The sequence below is a fragment of the Lithobates pipiens genome, unplaced genomic scaffold (genome assembly GCF_037356315.1).
Source record: "Lithobates pipiens isolate NorthernLeopardFrog02 unplaced genomic scaffold, aLitPip1_a1.2 Scaffold_10, whole genome shotgun sequence".
Taxonomy (NCBI): Eukaryota; Metazoa; Chordata; class Amphibia; order Anura; family Ranidae; genus Lithobates; species Lithobates pipiens.
This window is the reverse complement of record NW_027507686.1, coordinates 68841285-68866080: the sequence shown is the minus strand read 5'-3', so window position 1 is coordinate 68866080 and position 24796 is coordinate 68841285. Positions and strand designations below refer to the sequence as shown.

The 24796-nt window shown below is 41.7% G+C and overlaps 1 protein-coding gene across 1 annotated transcript; it reads left to right on the top strand.

Annotated features, from left to right (window-relative positions):
• The first annotated feature begins 20246 nt into the window (after positions 1-20246).
• On the top strand, positions 20247-24564 carry LOC143932136 (LRRN4 C-terminal-like protein). The gene is made up of 2 exons (XM_077455809.1): positions 20247-20542; positions 23488-24564. The coding sequence occupies exons 1-2, from the start codon at positions 20525-20527 to the stop codon at positions 24427-24429; spliced, it is 960 nt and encodes a 319-aa protein (XP_077311935.1). The 5' UTR covers positions 20247-20524; the 3' UTR covers positions 24430-24564.
• The last annotated feature ends 232 nt before the right edge of the window (positions 24565-24796 follow it).

Here is a 24796-nt window from a genome sequence, read left to right as displayed (position 1 = left end):
CTCCTGTTGATTACCTCCACAGCAAGCAGTTTGCCATAGGGGCACCTGAGCCGAGTCACATACATACATTTTCTATAGGATTAAGGTCTGGAGACTGGCTTGGCCACTCCATGACCTTACTGTGCTTCTTCTTTAGCCACTCCTTTGTTGCCTTGGCATGTTTCGGTTAATTGTCATCCTGAAAGACCCATCAACAATCCTTCTTCTGTGTTCTAGCTGAGGGAAGAAGGTTTTCATCCAAGATTTTACAATACATGGCCCCTCAATGCGGCAAAGTTGGTCTGTATCTTTAGCAGAGAAACAGCTCCAAAGCATAATGTTTCTACCTTCGTGCTTGACTGTAGGGATTGTGTTCTTAGGGTCATAGTCAGCATTTTTCTTCCTCCAAACATGGCGGGTCCCCCTCAAGAAGGCACATGTACAGTCCTGCTAATGAACATCTAATTGATTCAGAGAAGGATTGGGAGAAAGTACTGTGGTCAGATGAGACTAAAATTGAGCTCTTTGGCATTAGCTCGACTCACCGTATTTGGAGGAAGAAATATGCTGACTATGACTCTAAGAACACTCTAAGGCCGCGTACACACGCGGGGACTGTTCGCCCAACTTTGTCCGCTGAACAGTGTTTCGGCGGACAGTCCGCCCGTGTGTGGGCTTTCAGCGGACAGTTTCAGCGAACAGTTTGCTGAACAAGGTTTTTCGGAATTTCCGAAAAACTGTCCGCTGAAACTTGGTTTCAGCGAACAGTCCCCTCGTGTGTAGGCTTGTTCGTCAAACTAAGTTCCGCGCATGCTCAGAAAGGATTTACACGCCGAAAGTTGTAATGCAGTGTATAGGACGTTGTATTTTCCGTCCCGTCGTACGTGCCGTTCACGTCATCGCGCACGGTTTCAGCAAACTGTTCGTTCGTCGTGTGTGGGCAAGTCCGTCCATGCTAATTTTGAGCGGACTGTTTGCTGAAACTGTTTGACGGACAAAGTTGAGCGAACAGTCCCCGCGTGTGTACGCGGCCTAAGAATACCATCTCTACAGTCAAGCATGGAGGTGGAACCATGAGGCTTTGGGGCTGTTTCCCTGCTAAAGGTACAGGCTGACTTTTCTGCATTTAGGGGCCAATGGACATGGCCATAGTTACATAGTTAGTCAGGTTGAAAAAAGACACAAGTCCATCCAGTTCAACCTCAAAAATCAACATGTATTGTAAAATCTTGGATGAGAACTTTTTTCCCTCAGCCACCACACAGAAGATGGGTTGCAGATGGGTCTTCCATGATGACAATGACCCAAAACATACCACCAAGCCAACAAAGGAGTGGCTCAAGAAGAAGCACATTAAGGTCATGGAGTCGCCTAGCCAGTCTCCAGACCTTAATTCTATGTAAAATTTATGGAGGGCGACAGCCAAGAAATCTTAAGGATTTAGAGAACATCTGTAAAGACATATGGACCAAAAATCCCTCTTGAGATGTGGGCAAGCCTGGTCACCAGCTACAAGAAGCTTCTTACCTCTGTGCTTGCCAACAAGGGTTTCTCCACCAAGTGCTAAGTCATGTTTTGTTTGGGGATCAAGCAAATTGCTGTTGCATTTGCCTAAGGGTGTCCTGTGCCCTACCCCTCTCTCCCACCGTTCCTGTTAAGAGAAATAAAATCTCTTTTGTTAATTTTAAAAACTGCCTGATGCCCATCTTTTCACCTTGCACAACACCCACCATGCCTAGGAACCTGCACCCTGAGGAGGACTTTCGGCCCTTCCGGCCTCTGGGGGTCACCACTAGGCCCTTGAAGGTTGAGGTGGGCGCTACACATAGAATGTATTAAGATAAAAAACCTTCTGACTTCACAACCCGTTTAATTAAAAATAGATTACAGGACCATTAACTAGGGGATGTGTATGGATTATTTTTTGAAGAATATGGATATTATTTACTATCACTTTAAGCCCATTTGAGGCATGGGCTTCCCAAGTGTATGGACTCTCAGTGTTCATTTCTACTGATTACCACTCCCCCCTTTCACAGGAGTTATGGTTCTCTGCATTACACTCCCATGTTAGGGCACTCAAACTTGCCCTACTGGTGTCAACTAATGGACTAACAAGAAACAATAGCAAATAACTGAAGGAACATACAAGAGCATTGAATTTGAAGTCACAGTGGTTAAGGTAGAATCAAATAAAAGGCTGTGTTTAGAGTTGTACCATAGGTAGAAATACAGGTGAGAGGCAGAAAAACAAAGCATAGGTCAGTGTCAAAACCACAGAAGCAGTAGGAAGTCAGGGGGCAAAATCTGAAACTCATAAAGGCCAAAGGCAATAATTTTGCTCAGTATTGGCACAGTTCACTGAGCAGATCAATGCTTGCCACAGTGGAGAATCCTTGCTGGCAGTAACACCAGAGACACAACATAATTTGCATTTACCCAACCAAAATACTTATTTCTTACAGTCAAAACCCAATGCAGCGTGAGAAGCATTGTAAATGTGGCTGTAATGGATTTTTAAATTTCTGAGATTGATTAGAAAATGTGGAGATTCTGACTTTTGTACACTTACAACATTTTCTGAATAGCATTAACAGCTTCTCTAAATTTATTTTATTTTCATCTTTTATGAATCTGCAATTTTGAACCAATAATTTATTTGTTCAAGAATAATCAGCAGTAGTAAAGTAGGGTGACACCGCCTTATAGAAAATATGGGCATGCTTTGCCAAAATAAAGAGGAATTGGAGAGGATTTTAAAGTTTTGAAAATGTAAACCATGATTGCTAAACACACCTTGTGCTAATAGGCCTTGACAAAGGTGTGATTGCCTAACATGTCACGTATATGAGTTATAAAGTAGTAAGGTTTATAAAATCAATATTGCAACATTGTTGGTTCCTGTCTCTTCACACAAAGCTGGTGAGTCACTTAGTGTGGTTTTCAGCTGCATGTAGGTAACATTCACCCAATGTGGCTCAATAGAAAAGTTATATTACATACAATATATTATCATGCTAATGTGATTTCAGATGCGACTTGAGTTGCACAGAATCCCATGACAATGGAAATCACAGTGTTTTTGTTGGTACCCATTCACATCAATAAAACTCAGCAAGGTACAATTTTGGAAAAGGTTCCTGTACTACTTTGGGTGCATTTTCAGCATGATTTCATCCCCATAGAATATGCCAACCACATCCAAGCAGCATCAAAGTAGAATACTAGTTGCACTACGCAATCGCATTGAAAGCTGGATTAAAATCTGATAGCAGCAGTGTGAACCTAGCTAAAGGGCAGACACAGTGCAGCTACCTCCAGTCTAATTAATGTATCCACTCTTCCAAGAGCAGTTATTTGGTGAGCAGCGGCTAGATTCATACATAGTCACATAGTTAGGTTGTGGAATAGTGCAGCATGGTGCGGTAGTAATAATTCGCACACAGTGCAGGCGCAATCAGTATAACTTGTATTGTAGCACAGGCAGAACTTGCATTGCAGAAAAGGCAGAACTTGTATTGTAGTCAAGGCAAACAGTTCACAGCTAACCTGGTGGGAGAGGACCCAACCAGGAGCACTCACAAATACCAACAGCGAGTAGTGGAGCAGGTATCAGATGAACTGACAGCGTCTATCTGGAGGGGAAAAATGTGGCCTGGCCATCTCTTACCCAAATGGGAAGATGTTCAAGGCAATTGAGGGCCCTAAGCTTTCCCTTCTTGTTTGGAATCTCTTCCTGCCATTAATACTGTCCCTGACAGATGGGGAACCTGTCCCTACACTACCGACACATGAATGCATGAAAAAAAAAAACTGGGGAGCATGCACTTAAAAAGACTCTGCCGGCCCAAGTATAGCTTACGGAATGCTGCCTCCAGGAACCAGGAAACAAGAGAAACTGAGTTTCCCTTGACTTCCTGTCCAGGCTGTGATGCTGCTCTGGTTGGGTGTCACCTACAGTCGAGGAAGTAGATTGCACCTGCCTACAAGGTTAAAGACACAAATCCATCTACCTTAACCAATAGAAAAAAAATAAATAGAAAACCTCCATATACACAATCTCCTACTCCCAGCAGATACAGCAGAAGTAAAAAAAAAAAGCAGGGAGGATAAAAATTCCTTCCTGAAATGTTAGAAACTACAGCTTGGCATTGCATACGTCTATTATCTACCAGAACACCCAGATCCTTCACAACCATGACCATTGACTTTCACAGCTGTTCTCCTCCTGGAATGTATAATGCATGCATGTTTTTAGACGCCAAGTACATGACTACATTAAACAACATGAAACTTAATTTGCCACATAGTTGTCCAATTAAATTGGGTTGGCTTGTAAGTCGTGAACATCCTGTAAATTACGTTATTCCACTACACAGCTTGGTGTCATCTGCTAACACAAAAATTATACCTTTAATCCCATATATCCCATACTTTATATAATTTATAAATAGGTTAAACATTAAGGGTCCCAGCACTGAACCTTGGGGTGAACAACTACTAACCTTAGCCCATTCAGAGTATGAATCATTAACAGTGGCGGCCCATCCATTAGCGCCCCCTATCCATTCGTCTGGCCCCCTAATGTAGATGTGGGGTGCGGGGTGCACGTGATTAGAACCTGAGTCTCTAACTGGCTTTAAAAAAGGGTGAGCTCGGGGGCGCAGAGCACTGCACCCACCCAGTTGTGTGACAAAAGCAAATGAATATTCGCTATTGTCACACTGAATCACCTCCTGGCCAACCAGGAAGTGGGTCTTGCGAGTGCGGGTGACCCGACCGACCGGGTGTGGCTGTGGGTGCATTGTTTGCAACCCCCCCCCCCCGCCAAAAAAAAACCCACCAGCCACCACTGATCATTAATCCTCTCTGAAAACAGACTTTTAGCCAGTTTTCTATCCATTTAAAAAATGAATTTTCTAAGCCTGTAGATTCTAACTTACACATTAGCCATGTGCAGGGAACGGTGTCAAATGCTTTTGCAAGATCCAAGAATACTATATCCATAGCCATCCCTTTGAGTGTTTGCTTGTTCATGAATCCATGCTGACTACTGCTTAAAATATTGTTTTCTAAGAAAAACTTTTCTAAGTGGTCTTTTTTTAAAGTGATTGTATAATAATGCTAGTTTTTATTCCCAATTTGGTCCTGATGTCAAGACCCCCCCCCCTCCCCTTTTATGGATTTGAATTTCTCAAATTTCCTCTGAGCTGAAGAAGGTATTTAATAAAATTCCATGTATTTCTAATGTGTTTAATTACCTTGCAAACCGGGCTGAACAGAACTAACTGAAAGATTTTGTTACTGTAGCACTGACCCCTGAAGGAGCTGCTGGTTTGATTTGGGCTTACTGTTACCTCACCTGCTTGCTTCTCTGTCTTGGGGATCCCGTGGTAAATAGTTACATAGTTAGTAAGGTTGAATAAAGACACCAGTCCATCCAGTTCAACCTGAGTGAGGTGTCTACACTTATCCCTAGCCCTGTACATTGCACACTCACATCTGCCCCTACCCACAATCCAAGGTCCCTATTCATATACTAGGGCCAATTTTAGACAGAAGCCAATTAACCTACCTGCATGTCTTTGGAGTGTGGGAGGAAACCCACACAGGCACAGGGAGAACATGCAAACTCCAGGCAGGTAGTGATTGGGATTTGAACCAGCAACCCTTTTTACTGCTACGTGAGAGTGCTAACCACTACACCACTGTGCCTCCCAAAGAATAGCCCAAAGAATAGCCCAAAGAATAGCCCAAAGAATAGCCCAAAGAATAGCCCAAAGAATGTTGAAACTGAAACAAATCCTCTTTTGGGTTATTTATTTAGAAAAAACAAAGTCTCTTAATGAAGGGTAGAGGGTTAGGGGTGAGTTCAGGCACTTAAATTGCAAGGTGAAAATATTAAGAGAATCCAGAGAATAAAACTGCTTCACAACTGGATTCAACAACCATCGGATAGACCTCTCACACTAGGCCTAGCAGCCAGTGGGATGCTCGGTAAAGTCTCTACCACAGACTTGTGAGATACACTTGAGCGCTCCGAGACACAGGATGCATAGTTCTGCACCCCAGGCCAGGAGGGCCATGGGGCTGGGTCAGGAGGACCCCCAGGACCAAACTGGCAGAAAGTAATCCCCCGCCAACATGACGTCGGTAGCTCAAATACCACACCCCAGAATGCACAGTAGGAAAACACTCCCACTGGGCTGGTCCGAGGGATAAGTGGCATTCAATGCATCCAGCTAGACTGCGTTCCTACTCTTGCCGGTGGTGACAGCAACACCTGTGGTTAAGGAGAACCCAGTGCAACTTAGCTAGACTGGTACTGAAACCAGAAATTTAGAGAAATAGTCCCGAAGCCCAACTGTGGCTTCAGGAAAGTTAACTTTACAAAAACAATAGCGTCTGCTCGTCAGTCCCAATTCCCTTTGTGAAAAGTGATAATCTTCAGATGTTTATTGTTAGTGCAGACACTGAGGTGATAAGCAAATCCTGACAGAGTGCAGTGTTCAATGAAAATGTAAGAAACTTGCGCACTCCTACGTGAAACCTCAAATCAGTATTACTTATTAATATTTGAACAGCTGCAACCACTAGGGAGCGCATTTAAAACACTAAAATTAAATATTTAAACAAAGATAATGGTGTGCTTATTCAATAAAAAAACAACAATCATTGATTGCATCAAACAAAAATAAGGACGAATTAATAAAATTGAGTGACATTTGAATAAAGTGAAAAAAACGTGGAACAAAGCAATAGTCCCAGGTCACCTGATGCATATGTGATGATAATGTGGACTAGGTGCCCCAAAAGGCTACGTAAGAGGGCGGCAGCAGCTGAGAGCCGACGGACAGATCGGCTTCGGCTGCTGACATTGTGGGCTCCCTAGACAGGTAAGTGTCCATATATTAAAAGTCAGCAGCTGCAATATTTGTAGTTGCTGGCTTTTAACCTCCCTAGTGGTAATCCCGAGTCTGGCTCGGGTTGGGATTTCAGCACCATAAGCGGTAACCCAGAGCCAGACTCCGGATCGCATCGCTGGATATAGGGAGGACACAGGGAGAAGTTACTTACCTTGTCCCCTGGATCCAGCGATGTCCTCCACGCTGTGTGAGCGAGCTGTCCTCCGCTCGATTCACATAGTGCCCGAATGCCGCCGTTCTCCATTCCCTGCGATGTTAAGGCACCAAATTCAAAAAAGGAAAAACACACAAAACACACACAGTACTGTAATCTTACAGATTATAGTACTGTATAAAAACATTACACACCCCCTTTGTCCGTAGTGGTCTGTGCAATGCCCTGCATGCACTTTTATATTATAAATACTGTTTTTTCTGCCTGGAATTTGGAGATTGTCCATAGCAACCAAAAAGTGTCCCTTTATGTCAAAAGTGATTTTAGACCAACTAGAAAACAGCGATAATCTATCTAAAACTGAGCTCTTAATATTTCCTCCCCCACGTACCCCTTCACCTAACTTCTCTGTCAAGATCAATGGCATATCTATCAGTCCATCCCCACATGCCAGAGTGCTAGGGGTAACCTTAGACTCCGAACTGTCCTTTCAGGCCCACATATAAGCCCTGTCCAAATCGTGCTGCCTTAGCCTCCGCAACATTTCCAGAATACGCCCCCCTTTTAACTAATGACACCACCAAGCTTCTAATTCACTCCCTGGTCATCTCTCGCCTCGACTACTGCAACTCCCTCCTCGTTGGATTACCTTTACACAGACTATCCCCCCTCCAGTCCATAATGAATGCCGCTGCCAGACTCATCCACCTTATCAGCCATTCAGTGTCCTCCACCCCTCTCTGCCAATCCCTGCACTGGCTTCCACTCACCCAACGAATAAAATTCAAAGTACTAACAATAATTTACAAAGCCATTCATAACTCTGCCCCCCAGCTACATCACTGACCTAGTCCCAAAATACCAACCAAACCGCCCTCTACGGTCATCCCAAGACCTCCTGCTCTCTAGCTCCCTTGTCACCTCCTCCCATGCTCGCCTCCAGGATTTCTCCAGAGCTTCTCCCATCCTTTGGAACTCCCTACCCCAATCTGTCCGACTGTCCCTTAATCTATCCATCTTTAGACGATCCCTGAAAACCCTTCTCTTCAAAGAAGCCTATCCTGATTCTAAGTAACACTGTTTTACTTCCTCCATCAGCTCATCCCCCACAGCTATTGCCTTTTGTATCAATTGCCCCTTCCTTTTTAGATTGTAAGCTCTAACGAGCAGGGCCCTCTGATTCCTCTTGTACCAAATTGTAATGTAAATGTAATGTCTGCCCTCATGTTGTAAAGCGCTGAGCAAACTGTTGGCGCTATATAAAACCTGTATTATAATAATAATAATAATAAATTATAATCACTTGCAGAACTGAGCGATAGCGATTTGTGGGGAAATTCGTCATCAAACACTAAATCTAATGACAGCGACAATTCTGCAAATGAGCAAATTTCAGTGTTTTTGGATTTGATTACATTATTGAATAATTTTTATTATTATTTATTATATTATAAACTTTATCATACCCGGGATGTCTGCTTTGAACAGATTTATTCCTAAGAATTACAGGACTACAATATAAAATGCCAAATTTCCATGCAAAATAATTGTACCGCTTTCAGCACCTAAAACCAGAACTAATCATACCACCAGGGAGGTTAATATTTTTTTTTCGGCGGACCTCCACTTTTAGGCCGGGTTCACACCGCTGCGATGCGGGAACGCCGCGAATCCGCGGCGTTTTCCCGCATCGCACACCTCCCGCCAGCAGTTCACACTGCCCTATGCGGACGGCTGGGAGTGTCAATGTTATGTTAATGACACCCCCAGATCCGTCGGCATATCGCAGTGCGATCTGCCGACTCGCACAGGAATCGGATCGCATGGTGTGAACCCCCATGCGATCCGATTCTGTTGCGGACCCAAAAAAGGGTCCCGTGCGAGTTTGCTGCGGGAGCGCTGCGAATTCAGCCATACTATCTGTATGGCTGAACTCGCATTGCTACGGAGATCGGATGTGATTTGCTGTGCGAATCACATCCGGATCTCCCCCCGCAGCAGTGTGAACCCAGCCTAAAGGCCCGTACACACGGTCGGACTTTTTGACAACAAACATGCAAATTAGCTGTTTTGGAGCAACATCCGACTGTGTGTACGCTCCATCGGACAAACTTTTTCTGTTTTCATCGGACTTTTGTTGGCTGTGCGAACGGACAAACTTTCTGGCAACAAAAGTCCGATGGAGCAAAGTCCTACCGTGTGTACGCAAAAGCATCGGACTTTTGTACAAGGTACAAACACGCATGCTCAGAACCATTGCAAACGATCAGACTACAATACAGAAGTTGACCAAAGGTGGCGCTGGAGTCATTGAACGTCCTCTTTTGAAGCGGCGTCAGTACGTTGTGACGTCATTACGTTCGTGTTTGTTGTCAAAAAGTCCGACCGTGTGTATGCAATACAAACTTGTGGACAACACACTTTGTACAAAAGTCCACGGAAAAGTTTGTACAAGTCCGACCGTGTGTATGGGGCTTAAGTCTTATTTCTACAAGTCTGGAATTTCAAAGGATCTGGAATTTCAAAGGACCTGCTATCTCAACTCAAGAATAACAGAAACCATTCTGCTGGCCATTAATTAGCAGATAACTAATAGACAGGCATTTGCCAGCTGTAAATATCTAATTTCATTGAACACTTAAATATTTAAACAAAGATAATGGTGTGCTTAGTCAATAAAAAACAACAATCATTGATTGCATCAAACAAAAATAAGGACAAATTAATAACATTTTGTGACATTTTAATAAAGTGAAAAACCGTGGAACAAAGCAATAAATAAATGAATAAATGCCAAGTTGAAAGTTTTATATATATTGTATAAAGTCCAGTGCAGAAAATGGTAAAAAAAAGTGTCCAAGTGCAAAAATCTAAGAATGATAAAATCATGGAAGGATGACAAATTAGTCCATTTGATAAATGAGAAACCAGCTTCAATGGCGGAGGAGATCAGACAGAAAAAGCCACCACCAGTAATGCCACGAGAAGACGAGAAGAAGAGAAGAAAGAGGCGGCGGCGACAGCGACAGAAGACCGGGCCAACGCTAGTAAAAGAGCTATAAGAAGATAGAGGAGGCCCAGCAAGAAGAGCGGGACAAGACCCCGAAGTCGGAAAGAAGATCCCCGGACAGCGGCGACGACGAAGAAGATTAATCGAGGAATTAATCTTTCATTTCCACAGCCCTAATATATATACATATATCTATATCTGTCTATCTATCTATATATATTTATATATATATATATATATATATATATATTAGGGCTGTGGAAATTAAATATTAATTCCTCGTTTAATCAATACATTTTTTTGATCAATCAAAATTCTTTTAATCGGTACTCACCTCTCCGCCGGCTTCCGGGTCTTCAGGGAATTCCATCAGAAATCCGGTGACGTCATGGACATCGACATCACTGGACTCCTCCCCCCTTCCCCAAGTGCCTCCATCTGCTAACGAAGGGAAGAGGGGAGGAGTCTGGTGACGTTGAAGTTCTGATTGAACCCAACGCGCATGGGGAGGAGCTACACATGACGTCACCTGCTGCTGACCTACGGAACTAACAAGAGTGTCTGCTTTACATGCTGTGTATTTATCATCTTTATGTGAGTAGTTTGTGTTTGAACACAAAAATTTTATTTTATACTTAAGCGGTGAGCACTTCGATCTTTTCTTTCTAACTATGACCTGGCATCCTTGCTGAGATCTAAGGAGACGTGAGAGAAGTTTATGGTCCGTGTTAACCCTTTTGATACCCGCTTGCATACACCACCTGTTTGCACAGGGGTCCATGCCATCAGGTGAGAGTGATTAGTTAGACCGGAGGTGGAGGGATTGTCACGCTACTGTGGAAAAAAATTACTTATGTCAGTGCTACAGTTTGAATTTAAAACGTATTTGTGTGAACTGTGAAGTTAAGTCATGGATTGTGGAAACTAACTAGTGTCAGGTGATTTTATATAGTGTATATCACATTTACCACTGACTAATGCAGAGTTGCAATGCAAGGAGATCAGCTAAAAGTAGTTGGATCTGTATGTGCGTTTGTAATTGAAATCGATTAAAAAGAAAATCGATTACTCAAACACAAAAATTTTAATCAGTAACAGCCCTAATATATATATATATATATATATATATATATATATCTTTCAACTTGGAATTTATTCATTTATTTATTGCTTTGTTCCACATTTTTTCACTTTATTCAAATGTTACTCAGTTATATTATTCGTCCTTATTTTTGTTTGATGCAATCAATGATTGTTGGTTTTTTATTGAATAAGCACACCATTATCTTTGTTTAAATATTTAAGTGTTCAATGAAAGACCTAAATTAGATATTTACAGCTGGCAAATGCCTATCTATTAGTTATCTGCTAATTAATGGCCAGAATGGTTTCTGCTCTCTTGAGTTGAGATAGCAGGTCCTTTGAAATTCTAGACCCTTATAGAAAGAAGACTTAAGTTAAAAAGCTGTGAAGGTGCACCCCTGGGATTATGTAAAGGAATTCACTGCTGTTATGTGTCCCTATTCAGCAAAAATGTCATGGCCGACCTAGGATTCCTAGTACCTAGTTGTCTGGCCCTCTTAGTAGCCTTTTGGGGCACCCAGTCCACAATATCATCACACATGCATCAGGTGACCTGGGCCCCTGGAGCCCCAATCTGGACCATGACAAAGCAGGGGTCTGTGTGTGGCATGCTCCGGGCCTTGAGGGCTTAATAGGAACTGTGTCACTTACCATGAGGGTGAGTCAGAGTGTAACGGTCCCGGAAAAAAAAATAGAAAAGTGGCCTTATGATTGTGACCTGTATCACCCATTCACACATTTGTTTTAATTTACTTCTATTGTTAATAGAGGAATATGGTGACTGTTAAAGCGGTTCTCCACCCTAAAGTGGAAGTTCCGCTCATGTGATCTCTCCCCCCCTCCGGTGCCACAATCGGCACCTTTCAGGGGGGAGGGGGGTGCAGTTACCTGGATAATCCAGGTATCTGCACCCACTTCCAGGACAGACCGGCGCAGATGCCCCGCCCCCCCCGTTGTGTTCTGGGAAACACACAGTTCCCAGGACACAGCGGGGACCAGCAGAGACGTGCAGCGCGACTCGCGCATGCGCAGTAGGGACCCGGGCAGTGAAGCCGCAACGCTTCACTTCCCGATTCCCTGACAGATGATGGCGACGGGGGCAGCAGAGAGACGAGCGATCGCTCGTCATCTGTCGCCGACATCGCTGGACCCTAGGACAGGTAAGTGTCCATTTATTAAAAGTCAGCAGCTGCAATATTTGTAGCTGCTGGCTTTTAATATTTTTTTTAAAGGTGCAGAACCGCTTTAAGTATGTGTTTCTGTGGTGCTACTTTGCTGGTACTTACTGTTTTGTGTTTCAAGTTACAAGCTGTCTGCTGTTGCTAGGAAGATTTACATCAGCTGCTGGGCAAATCTTCAGTCAGCTGAGTGCTGGATTGTTGACAAATTTTTGGGTGGGAAACAGCTGGCCAATGAATGTAGCTTTCACCTGTATATCCTCTCCTGTCATTGGGTGGTGTAAGCACTTACCTCAGGTTGGTCCTCTGGACTCACCTCTGGATTTTCCTCAGTCTTCATTTTGGATCTTTTGACCTGCTCCCCTGCTCACCCTCCTCTTTGTTCATTTTGCTCATCATGGGGATGCTGAACTAACCGAATTTAGAATAGTCACTGCAGTTATTGAGCATGGCAGTACCTTGAAAGAAACAAAATGTTCTGCCATTAAACAGAAAGGAGATCTTTTTTAAATTCAGCAGCCTCAACAATGAATACAACACTTAGTAGAGCTGTCCCTTACAACAGGTATACAGTATTAACCACTTACAGACTGGAAGATTTTCCCCCTTAATGACCAGGCCATTTTTTGTGATACGGCACTGCATTGCTTTAACTGACAATTGCACGGTCATGCACCTTTTTATCCAAACAAGATTTCTGTACATCTTTTACCAAAAATAGAGCTTTCTTTTGGTGGTATTTGATCAGCTCTGTGATTTATGGCATTTTTATTATTATATTTTGTTTGTTTTACTAGTAATGGTGGCAATCTGCAATTTTTTGCAGGATTGTGACAGATCGGACACTGACACTTTTTTGGGACCATTGAATTTATACAGTGATTAGTGCTATAAAAATGCACCGATTACTGTGTAAATGTCACTGATAGACAAGTGGTTAACACTAGGGTTGATCAAGGGGTTAAATGTGTTCCCTGGGAGGTTTTTATAACTGTGGGGGGATGGGACTGACTTGAGGAGGAGAGAGATCGCTATTCCTGATCACTAGGAACAGCAGATCTCTGTCAGGATGGGGATCTGTCTATTTAATTTCTCACGTGTGGCCAGTGCACATCTCATCTGCTGACCATGCGCATCGGTTCCCCTGCTTTGCAGCGGGTGGGCACGCACACGCCTGCTAAAGGAGCCAACATACATCTACAGCGATTTGCGGGAATGAGCCGACCTACCGCAGTATAATGATTGTGGCTGGTTGGCAAGTGGTTAAAGTAGTTCTAAAGGCAGAAGGTTTTTTACCTTAATGCATTCTATGTTCTTGTGCAGCTACCCAGCCCTTCCTTATACTTACTTGAGCCCCGTCTCAATCCATTGATGTGCAGGAGAGCAGTGGCTCTCCTCGGTCACTCTCTTCACTGGCTCATACAGCACCGGGAGCCATTGGTTCTCTGTGCAAAACAATACAATAGTACAGAGCAGGTAAGTAGAACATATTTGTTTTGCAAGCTTTAAGTGTTGCTTTTAAGGAAGCCTGTTTCAATAAAAATTCAGAGCTTCCCATTGTTGACTGAAAATTCTAGACTCTTGACTGTCTCTAGTTTCAATGCTTTCAGTCACCCCCTCATACCCTAGAGGCCCTCAAACAGTATTTTATACTTTTTTTTTAAATAATGAACTTTTCCAAATGTCTTCAAGCCACTCACATGACAGACTGGCTTCTCTTCCATTTCAGATCTTCTCTGGCAGTGGGTGGTCCTCCTTGATACATATTATCTGCATTGTTGTGTGCAAGTGCATCATCCTAGTAGAGGCGATGGCACCTCAGGGGTGTTCTCACAGGTTGTCCTCAGTCTTGCTATTGGACATCAATCAACATGAAAAACTGAGGGAGGGTAATCTAGTGGCGTAAATCAATTACTCTGGGGGAAAGAGCTGGAGAGGGGGTAGGTATTGCAGCCTAAACTACATTTTTTTCATACTTCATTTTGCTTTTTATAGTCATACATTCAACATGATATGGTTACATATTCGGCTTAGTACACTGAAATCAATTTACATTAGATCAAACAAAACATACTTGGCATACCTCTTATGCCCTAATCGGTCTGTTTGCTTTGATATATACATAGCACTCATATGATAGCAAGATTCAAAAAGTTGGATCAACTTTTATTAAAAAAGGGAAGAAAGAGAAAGGAGAAAAAAGCAAAGGAGGGGGGCAATTGTTTTTGTTTTAAACCTCTACTTTAGTTTTAATTTGCTCAGAGTTTGGCTTTTAGGCCAAGATGTGTCTATTTATTCTGATGACTCCAGTACAAATAATAATACTAAGGGAAATTAAAGTGATTGTAAACGATCACCTTGTAAAACAACCCATTCAGTTTAAAATAGAATAGAAGGGCAACACATTTTTGTATAGATAAACAAAAGAAAAAATGATCAATATAGTGATACCTCAGGTCACGAACGCTTCTGCACACGAACAACTTGGCTCGGGAACAGAAAAGTCATAAAAATTTTCTTCGGTACCCAAACTCGGCTTTGGTTCACGAACACGAGCCACAGCCATTTTCCCTGCTCTTCTCTGCTCTGACACGTGGTTGCGACTTCCTAGGCGGATCGCAGTCACAGAGAATAATACTGTGAGTGTACTGTAAGACACTTACAGTATTTTGAAGCTTTTTGGTGTGCTTTTTCACACATACTGTACAGTACAATACTGTGCACACTTACTTTTACAGTTTTGTGTGCTTTTTAGCACTTAGTGTACTGTACTGTACCAGGCATCCAGTATGGCGCCAAAGAAAATTAAGCGCAAGCATGGTGGTAAGAAGAAAGTGCGGAGCTGTAGTGAAGGTGGCAAGAATGTGCAGAGCAGTAATGAAGGTGATAAGAATGTGCAGAGCGGAAATGCAGGTGACATGAATGTGCAGAGCGGAAATGCAAGTGACAAGAATGTGCAGAGCAAGCATGATGGTAAAAAGAAAGTGCAGAGCAGTAATAAAGGTGACAAGAATGTGCAGAGCAGGAATTCTGAGAGCTGAAAAAGGAAATTATGGAAAAGCATGCCCCTGGTATTCGTGTGACTGATCTGGTCTAGGAGTACAAGATGGCGAAGTTGACAATCTCAACTATTTTGAAGCTGCCATCAAAGGAGCTGATGTGGCAAAAGGAGAAACAATGTTAACCAAGCAGAGGACACAAGTGCTGGAAGAGGTGGTAAAACTTTTGTTAAGCTGATCATACACCTATAGATTATCTGCAGATTTTCTATGGTTAGATGGAAAAAGTGCAACAGATTTCTGCATGTTCGCTAAACTGTGTGGATGGAGGAATCTCCCACTTTTTCCATCTAACCATAGAAAATCTGCAGATAATCTATAGGTGTATGGCCAGCTTTAGTGTGGTTGAATGAGAAATAGCTGGCAGGTGATAGCGATAGTGAAGCTATGATCTGTGAAAAAGCCAGGAAATTGCACAGTGATTTACTGCAAACAAAACCCTCTACAAGTGCAGAAAATTAAGAATTCCGCAAGAGAAGTGGCATCCACAGTGTGATAAGGCATGGTGAGGCTTCCAGTTATGACAAGGCTGGTGCAGAAGCCTACGAGAAAGATTTTGCGGAATTCATGGAGACAGAAGGATACATCGCTCAACAAGTGTTCAACTGTGATGAAACAGGGCTCTTCTGAAAAAAGATGCTGAACAGAACCTATATCGCAGAAGAAAAAGGCACTGCCGTGGCACAAGCCCATGAAGGACAGATGGACCCTTTTGCTGTGTGTGAACGCAAGCGCCGATCTGAAGATTAAGCCACTACTGGTGTACCATTCCCAGACCTCTTGTGCATTCAGGGAACAGAATGTAAACAAGGCCAGACTGCCTGTCATGTGGAGGGCCAATGCAAAAGCTTGGGTCACAAGGCAGTTGCTCACAGAATGGCTGCACAAAGTGTTTGCACCCACCATAAAAAAAATCTTTCTGACAACCAACTGCCTAAAAGGTGCCTTCTTCTGATGGACAATGCTCCAATACACCCTCCAGCCTTGGTGGATAATATGAATGCTGAGTATGACTTCATAAAGGTCCCCACAACACAACACCTCTTCTGCAGCCCATGGATCAGCAAGTGATCTGCAACTTCAAGAAGCTGTACAAAGGAGCTCTTCACTAGGTGTTTTAATGTCACTGAAGAGACATCCTTGACTCTGAAGGAATTCTGGAAGAAACATTTCAATGTTCTCCATTGCATTAACCTCATTGACAAAGCCTGGGAAGAGGTCACTCACCGAACCTTAAACTCAGCCTGGAGGAAACTGTGGCCAGAATGTGTCACTGAACGTGACTTTTAAGGGTCTAAAGCAGAGGTAGTGGAGGAGTGTCCATGGGCAAGAGTATTGGTCTGGACATCGATGGTGCAGATGTAGAGGAGGAAAACTTTCTGAACTCCACAGTGAGCAGCAGCAGGCAATTTTTGAGGAGCATTACACTGAGGAAAAGGAAGACAGGGAGGAGGTTAGCAGTGATGCCATAAAATCCATTATGGAACAATGGAATGAGCGCCGCGATTTTTTTGAGAAACACCACCCCAACATAACTGTAATGAACTGAGTGTTAAATCTGGTGAATTATAACGTGGTCTTTCATTTCTGGAGGATTATTCAGCGCAGGAAAAGACAAGTGACATTGGACAGATTTTTCAGCAAAACTAAGCCTCGGGCTAAGAGAAAAAAAGTTAGAAAACCCCTGAAGGAGATCTCTCCAATGTCCATCTGGAGGGGGACTTTCCCTCCAAACCATAACCACCTCCCACCCTCCTTCCTCCACGCCAGAAGTCCTCTCAAGCAAGGTTAGTGTTTTCTCTCTTCATACTGTACTGTATTGTACTTTGTTTTATATTTTTGTGGTTCAAAAACCCCCCAAAAAAGTTCAGAACTGATTAACCGGATTTACATTGAACCCTATGGGAAAATTTGCCTCAGGTTCACGACCAGTTTGTTTTGTGACCAGAGTTGTTTTACAAATTACGTTTGTGAACCGAGGTATTACTGTACTTTTTTTTATAAATGATCGCATTCCCTCTGTTCTCAGCCGCATAAGAGCTGAAGGGAGGAGAAGCATTCAGCACCCTGATCTTGCCAGTGATAGGCTGTGCAGCGGGGGCGTGTCGGGACAAGTCTGATCATTGGAGGAGAGCACAGTGAGTTCCCAGTATAGCTAGAGAACTGACCACGGTGTGCTCTTCTGCTTATTGTTGTCAGTTTTTAATAGGAATGTAGAGAGACTGACAGGAACAGGATTTCACACAAAGAAAGCAATACAAAGAGAACAGGATACTTTCTGATGCAAGTAAATAGTACAGTAGGCACATATCAGGCTTCCTGATGATGTTGCAAGACAAAACATACCTCAAAGCGCATTTCTGATCACATCATATCTGGGTCCCTGGTGTCCGGCTGTAGTTACATGGCAATGGGATGCACGCCGGCCTCTGAGTGCGAGCCGGGTGACAGCGGTTCCCTTCAGCCTTGAATGCGAGCCATCCTTACTGCCGAGTTAGGCCCCTATACATGTAAGGCATTTTATGTTTTATAATATTTTTAAATAAACTGTATCACACTATTGGTCCCCCTTTCTCTCATTTCAATGTGATTATTGGTGGAGTGGAGGAGAGGAGAAGATAATCTTGATGCACTTCAGAGAAAAACCATACAGGATGCATGACTTAACCACTTAAGTGCTAATTGACCCTCTTTTTAGCTAAAGGGGTCATATTAAAGCAAACTTTCAGTAATTTTCTCAACTTTCCATCTATTAAATCTTTTGCCCTTGTTTTAACTTTGGATAGTAAAGTCCCATACACACTATTAGATTTTCTGCAGATTTTTTCCTTAAGATTTGCCAAAACCATATAATATGAGGTCAAACCTTAGGAGTTTCAATTTGTATGCAATCAGGCATGGTTTTGGTAAATCTGAAGGAAAAAATCAGCAGACAATCTGATAGTGTGTATGGGGCTTAAGACCTTTTTTTTTCTGCAAGTAAATAACTTATACCATACCTCCCAACATTTTGAGATGAGAATGCGGGACACCTACTAACAAAGGTATGGAGGCATAGGACATGCCCCCTGCCACACCCTCTTAAAGGAGAATTAACTTACTATTGAAGACTAGTGTTTACCCCTTCCCTGCCAGTGACATTTACACAGTAATCAGTGCATTTTTATAGCTCTGATTGCTGTATAAGTGTCAATGATCCCAAAAATGTGTCAAAAGTGTCTGATCTGTCTGCCGCAATGTCGCAGTCCTGTTAAAAATCAACAGATCACCAACATTACTAGTAAAAAACAAAAATAATTATAAAAATGCTATAAATCTTTCCCATAGTTTGTAGGGTTGTAGCTATAGCTTTTGTGCAAACCAATCAATATATGCTTATTGCGATTTTTTTCTTTTACCAAAAATATGTAGAAGAATACATATTAACCTAAACTGAGGAAAAACTTTTATATATATATATATATATATATATATATATATATATATATATATATATATATATATATATATATATATTTGGGCGATATTTATTATAGCAAAATGTAAAAAGTATTGTTTTTTCTTTCAAAATTGTCGATTTTGTTTGTTTATAGAGCAAAAAATAAAAACCGCAGAGGTGATCAAATACCACCAAAAGAAATCTCTAATTGTGGGAAAAGACGTCAATTTTGTTTGGATACAACATCGCAAGGCCACGCAATTGTCAGTTAAAACAACGCAGTGCCATATCGCAAAAAATGGCCTGGACATTAAGGGGGCAAATCTTTCGGTCTGTAAGTGGTTAAAGTGTAGCACTTTGCACTTTATGAATTATGTCACGGCATTTATTTTTATTTTTTTATGATTATTGTATTTTTTGTCATCACACGTTGTTAATAAGTTGAATAGCTATAGGTATATTATGCATGTGTCCCCCTTGCACATTTTTTCACATATCAGGAATATGAATTGTTGGGGTAACAAATGCTTTAAAGCGGAGGTCCACCCTAAAGTGGACCTTCCGCTCATCGGAACCCTCCCCCCCCTCCGGTGCCACAATCGGCACCTTTCAGGGGGGAGGGGGGTGCAGTTACCTGGATAATCCAGGTAACTGCACCCACTTCCGGGATAGCTCTCTGCGGAAAGGGGCGTAACTTACGCCCCTTTCCGCAAGTGCCCGCCCCTTCCCGCAAGTGCCCCGCTGCCTGCTGGGAAACACACAGATCCCAGAGGCAGCGGGGAGCGTCCTTATTGCGCAGCGCGATTCGCGCATGCGCAGTAGGGAACCGGGAAATGAAGCAGAAAGGCTCCATTTCCTGATTCCCATACCCAAGATGGCGGCGGCAGCACCCGACAGGCGACCTAGAGATCAGCTTCGGGTGCTGACATCGCGGGCGCACTGGACAGGTAAGTGTCACTATTTTAAAAGTCAGCAGCTGCAGTATTTGTAGCTGCTGGCTTTTAAAAAAAAAAAAAACGCGGAGTCCCGGTGGACTCCCGCTTTAAGCTTACCATTCTATACCTTTTTTTGCTTGTCACACTTTCACCACACAATAATGTTACCTGCATTCACCTTGTTCATTCTCTAATCAAAGTAATCATGTGAACAGACCATGAGATCAAGCATTTCTCTGAGCACCATAAAGAAGTATAAGCTGTGATGAGGAGTGCAAAGAATGTAAACACTTCTCCTAATAGCATAGTTATTCTGATTTATCAGATAAAATCTCCTTGTAGGGAAGAATTGCTGGTGACACACCCATATAAACAGAGCCTGGGTGTCTGCACATCTGGAGTTCAGTATCTTGAAGACAGGTTCCCACAGCCCTCCCCACATCTGGAGATGATATTCCAGCTGCCTCTGGTGTCCCCCCAAGATATGTTTCTCCCTGTCTGCTTCCCCTTCCCTTTTATTTCCACATACTCAGTCAGTGAATCAGGGTCGAGCCAAGTGACATCACAATCACAAGCTCTATAAAGGGAGGAGGCACAGCGTGTGGGAGCAAGAGAACAAAATTCATTTCCTAATATTACACTTCTAGTAGTCTGAAACAAAAAAAAAAACAACACTGAGTACAGAAAAGGGAACTTCTCCAAAAGAAAGGATATATTCACAAAGATTTATTAAATTGCAAGACATACTAAGAAATTCTAAGATGCCTTGCGACAAACAGGTAAGTGAACACATACTAGAATTATTTCTGAGGCTGGTAATGAAGTTCACTTTTTACACGTTGTATGCGGCATGTGCTGACTGCAAGTCATGACACTACCACTGCGACCGAAAGTTTGTTAACTTTTTCAAGGCTTTAGGCAATATTCATGACCGGCAGTAACAGAAATTGCTCTTTTATTCTTTTTGCTACATGAAATTATTATCTAAAAATTGTCTATTATCTAATTTATTAAAATGCCCTATTTTGGTATATGATACTTCTTGCATTTTCTAAAACCGTTTGGTGTATTATCAGGTAAGATACACAGGCACAGCAGCAAAGCGTCCTTGGAAATTATAGTACAAAGTTAGTAAAGGCTGGAATTTGGATTTAGAAGTAAAAGTTTAAAAGTAGAATTTCTTGGTCATATGATTGGCATTATGCATGCCATTGTGAAAAAATTCTAATCTAGATTTGACATATATTCTACAACTTGTACAATGTAAAAATGAAAGAATGACAAATATTTTAAATTATTTATCAAGCATTTTTAATAAAAAAAGGAAATAAAGGTGGATTTCATAGTTTATTATGCGATAGTGCACATTGTTATTTACTTTGTTTTACAGAAAACATGAATGCTTATCATAATGTAAACCTAACAAATTCTTATGCTAATTAGTGGATACAAAGTGTAAAGGAAAACAGTATAATTTTTTATGATTTTTGCCATGGTATTTACAATTACAATTATAATTTATCTAGGCAGGTGATATGTAAAAATTTTAAAGCTATTAATATATCAGAGGAGTGTTCTGACTCAATAATTCAAGTGTTCCCTTGTTATAGGAGCTCTGATAGGAAACGGAACCAGAATATATACCATGCGTTTATTCCCCTGGTACCCTTGGTACACTTAGGTGCTGACATATTGCTTACTGTAGTCCTGGGTACAGCAATTCATATGTATATATATATATATATATATATATATATATATATATATATATATATATATATATATATCCAGTTTGAGCTGGAGCTCAAGTTTGAAAATTCATGGGTTTGATTTACTAATGGAAACTTGTCTGTTCACGTATGCAAGGGAATGTTCACTAAGCTTAAGGAACATGGTAAAAAGGCACTTTAACTACAACTGAGTGATAAAAACCAGATTTATGCTCAACCAACCCTCAAGCAAATATCAAAAAGAAAAAAAAAACTGTATTCAACTCACTGAGTTAAATTAAAAACGTTTATTGATTACAAAAACATTAGGTGTTATTTACGAAAGGCAAATCCACTTTGCACTACAAGTGCAAACTACAAGTGCAAACTACAAGTGCAAAGTGCACTTGAAATTGCACTGAAAGTGCACTTGGCAGTGCCGTCGCTGTAAATCTGAGGGGTAGATCTGAAATGAGGGGAAACTCTTCTGATTTTATCATCCAATCATGTGCAAGCTGAAATGCTGTTTTTTATTTTCCTTGCATGTCCCCTTCAGATCTACAGCGACTTTACTTCCAAGTGCACTTTCAAGTGCACATGTAGTTTGCACTTGTAGTGCAAAGTGGATTTGCCTTTAGTAAATAACCCTCTTTGACTGTATATATAGGATCACTATGCCACTTTAATTCTATAAGCAAAGCATTTCAATTTTGTTGGAAATTATGGTCACTGGCTAATATAGCTAGAGTGTGAGAGAGGTGGATTTTTGAGTTTTAATACTATGCGTGTGTTTGTGAGATGTGGTACCAATGTTTTATATATATATATATATATATATATATATATATATATATATATACACACCGTCAATGTTTTTGTAATCAATAAACTTTTTCAATTTAGCTCAGTGAGTTGAATTTCTTTTTGATATTTGCTTCAGGGTTGGTTGAGCATAAATCAGTTTTTTTTTTATCTCTCAGTTGTAGTTACATGCATTTTACCAATAGTTCCCACCTCTATTCATGGGGAATACTGGTTCAGTTTTCCCCCCTTTTGAATCTATTTTGGATTTTGTTAAAAATGATGTTTTCATTAAGGGACAGTATCTGGAGGGTTCTATCTTCTCAGTTTGTTAAAAATGCACTTTGCAGAGAATACACAATCACGTATAAGGAATCATTACTTGCACATGATTGGATGAAAAAAGTCAGCAGAACGCCTCATTCACTTAGCTAAGGGAAAATTCCCATAGAAAGTGAACAGTCTTTTTACCTGAATCCAACTGACGATAATAGTAAAGCTGCCTATAGAGATAAAATGATCAGTATCCAATCTAGGCAATTGAGGTCGGATGGAGAATTGGTTGTACATGAAGTGCAGTCTGTGACCTCACTCATCAACAAGAATGATTTTGTTTCTAGCCAGTCCCTCATAGATTGTACCACTTTGTTGGCTAATATTATTCTATGGGGAATAAAAGAAATAAAATGAAAACGCTAAAAGAAGACACTTTATGCTTTCCTCTCCGATCTCTTAATGGTAATTTCTAAAATTGTCGCAAAGGTGCCAAGCAAAGCCAACCATGTGACAGTCCTGGGTGTGTGGGATACCTGCTTCCCCCCAACTCATTCTGTGGTTCTTCCAGCTGGCCCCTACTTCACTGCCAGAAACAGTAATGATGTAGGGGCCATCAAGAGGAACCAGAGAATGCAGTGGAGGGTACAGGCACCTGACTCCCAGAAGTATGTCTGATGTGAAGTTCCTTTGAGCAGATTTGCTTACCAACCAAGAGAAGAGTTTGCGAATGGGTGCCAGGACAGGGAAGAATAAATTGACTTATTTTCCAGAAGCTCTGGTAGACTGGAAAACACTGATGAAAATATTATTGGAGATGTAAAACATTGTTTTGCTATTTTTTTCTGTGAAGTTTTCAGTAATTGCATTTTTTTTCTTATTTTCTTGGTATCGCTTCTTTTTCCTTCTTCTGACACTTCTGTCCCTTTGTGATTCTTTAGTTATCTCTTTCTTGCCTACTTCTACTTCTTTCGCTTTGTGCAACCATCACAGGTTTACCTGCTGAGAAGAATAGCACAGCAGACCCAGAGGATAACAAAAACAACACAGTACCACTGAGTTACACCATGAGTCCTCTCACCACTGCTTCTTCAGACTACAAAGATGAGCAGTCTTCTGTTCCTCAACCACGCAAGATCACACAAAGGCAAAGAACAACACGAGAAAGAATTCAGTTCATAACTGAAGACATTGACTATGACAGCTATGAGGACGACGGGGACAACAGTTATAAGAAGCATTTCACTTTGCCCCCACAAGTACCTTATGACGCTTGTCCTTTTGACCGCTGCAAGCATCTGGAGCTCCCATGCAGTGAAATACAGGAGCGCGCAGGGGGCAAATGCCTTTGTCCTGGGATAAATGGGCGCACCATTCCACCTGATCCTCCACGTTTAAATGTCATAACTCCTGGACAAACAGGCATCAGTGTAAGCTGGTGTTCCCCTCTGTCAACAGTGCAGGGATACAGAGTGCTGTATGGTGCTCCAGAAGGACCACTGGAGCAGGGACCCTTGCTCAATCAATCTTATCGCTTCTTCTCAATACCCAACCTTGTCCCAGGCATGACTTACAGGGTGTGTGTGGTGGCCATAAATGATGCAGGAGAAAGCCAAGTGGAGCCAGGGGATGAAGAAGAGGGATGGCCTGGCCAGCAAGGCATTGCAGGTCCATGTGCCATTTATAATACCTATGACCCCTATGGATCATACATTTACTTAGCAGTAGGAATTGGCTTGGCAATACTTGCAGGTCTTTTAGGGATATTTGTTTGTGTTTATTGGTTTAGGTGTAGAAAGAGTAGAAAAATTAAACGGGCAATTGGGGAGGAGATGGGGGTCACCAATATGTCATTTAGGGCAGATAGTGTTGAGAATCTGTGAAAGAACATTTTTTGGGGTGTATAATATGATGCACTATTGTGATATGAATGGATAGAAAGCGTAGTATATTTCCTATGTACATATATTTTATGTTAATATTTATTTATTTATTCCAAATAAATCTATTTTTATATACACTGATAAAAATGATTCTGTTGGCTTGTAATTTTAACATACATTTTTTTTTATAATTTTCAACATAAAAATAAATGTTAATTAATTTACTTTTATATTTTACGTACCTTACTTCATCTTCGTTAGTTCTTAATCACTTGCCGACCAGCTGCCACAGTTGTACTGTGGCAGAATGGCTCGGCTGGGTGAAACGATGTTATGTAACGTCACTTTGCCCTGTGATCACCGCCGG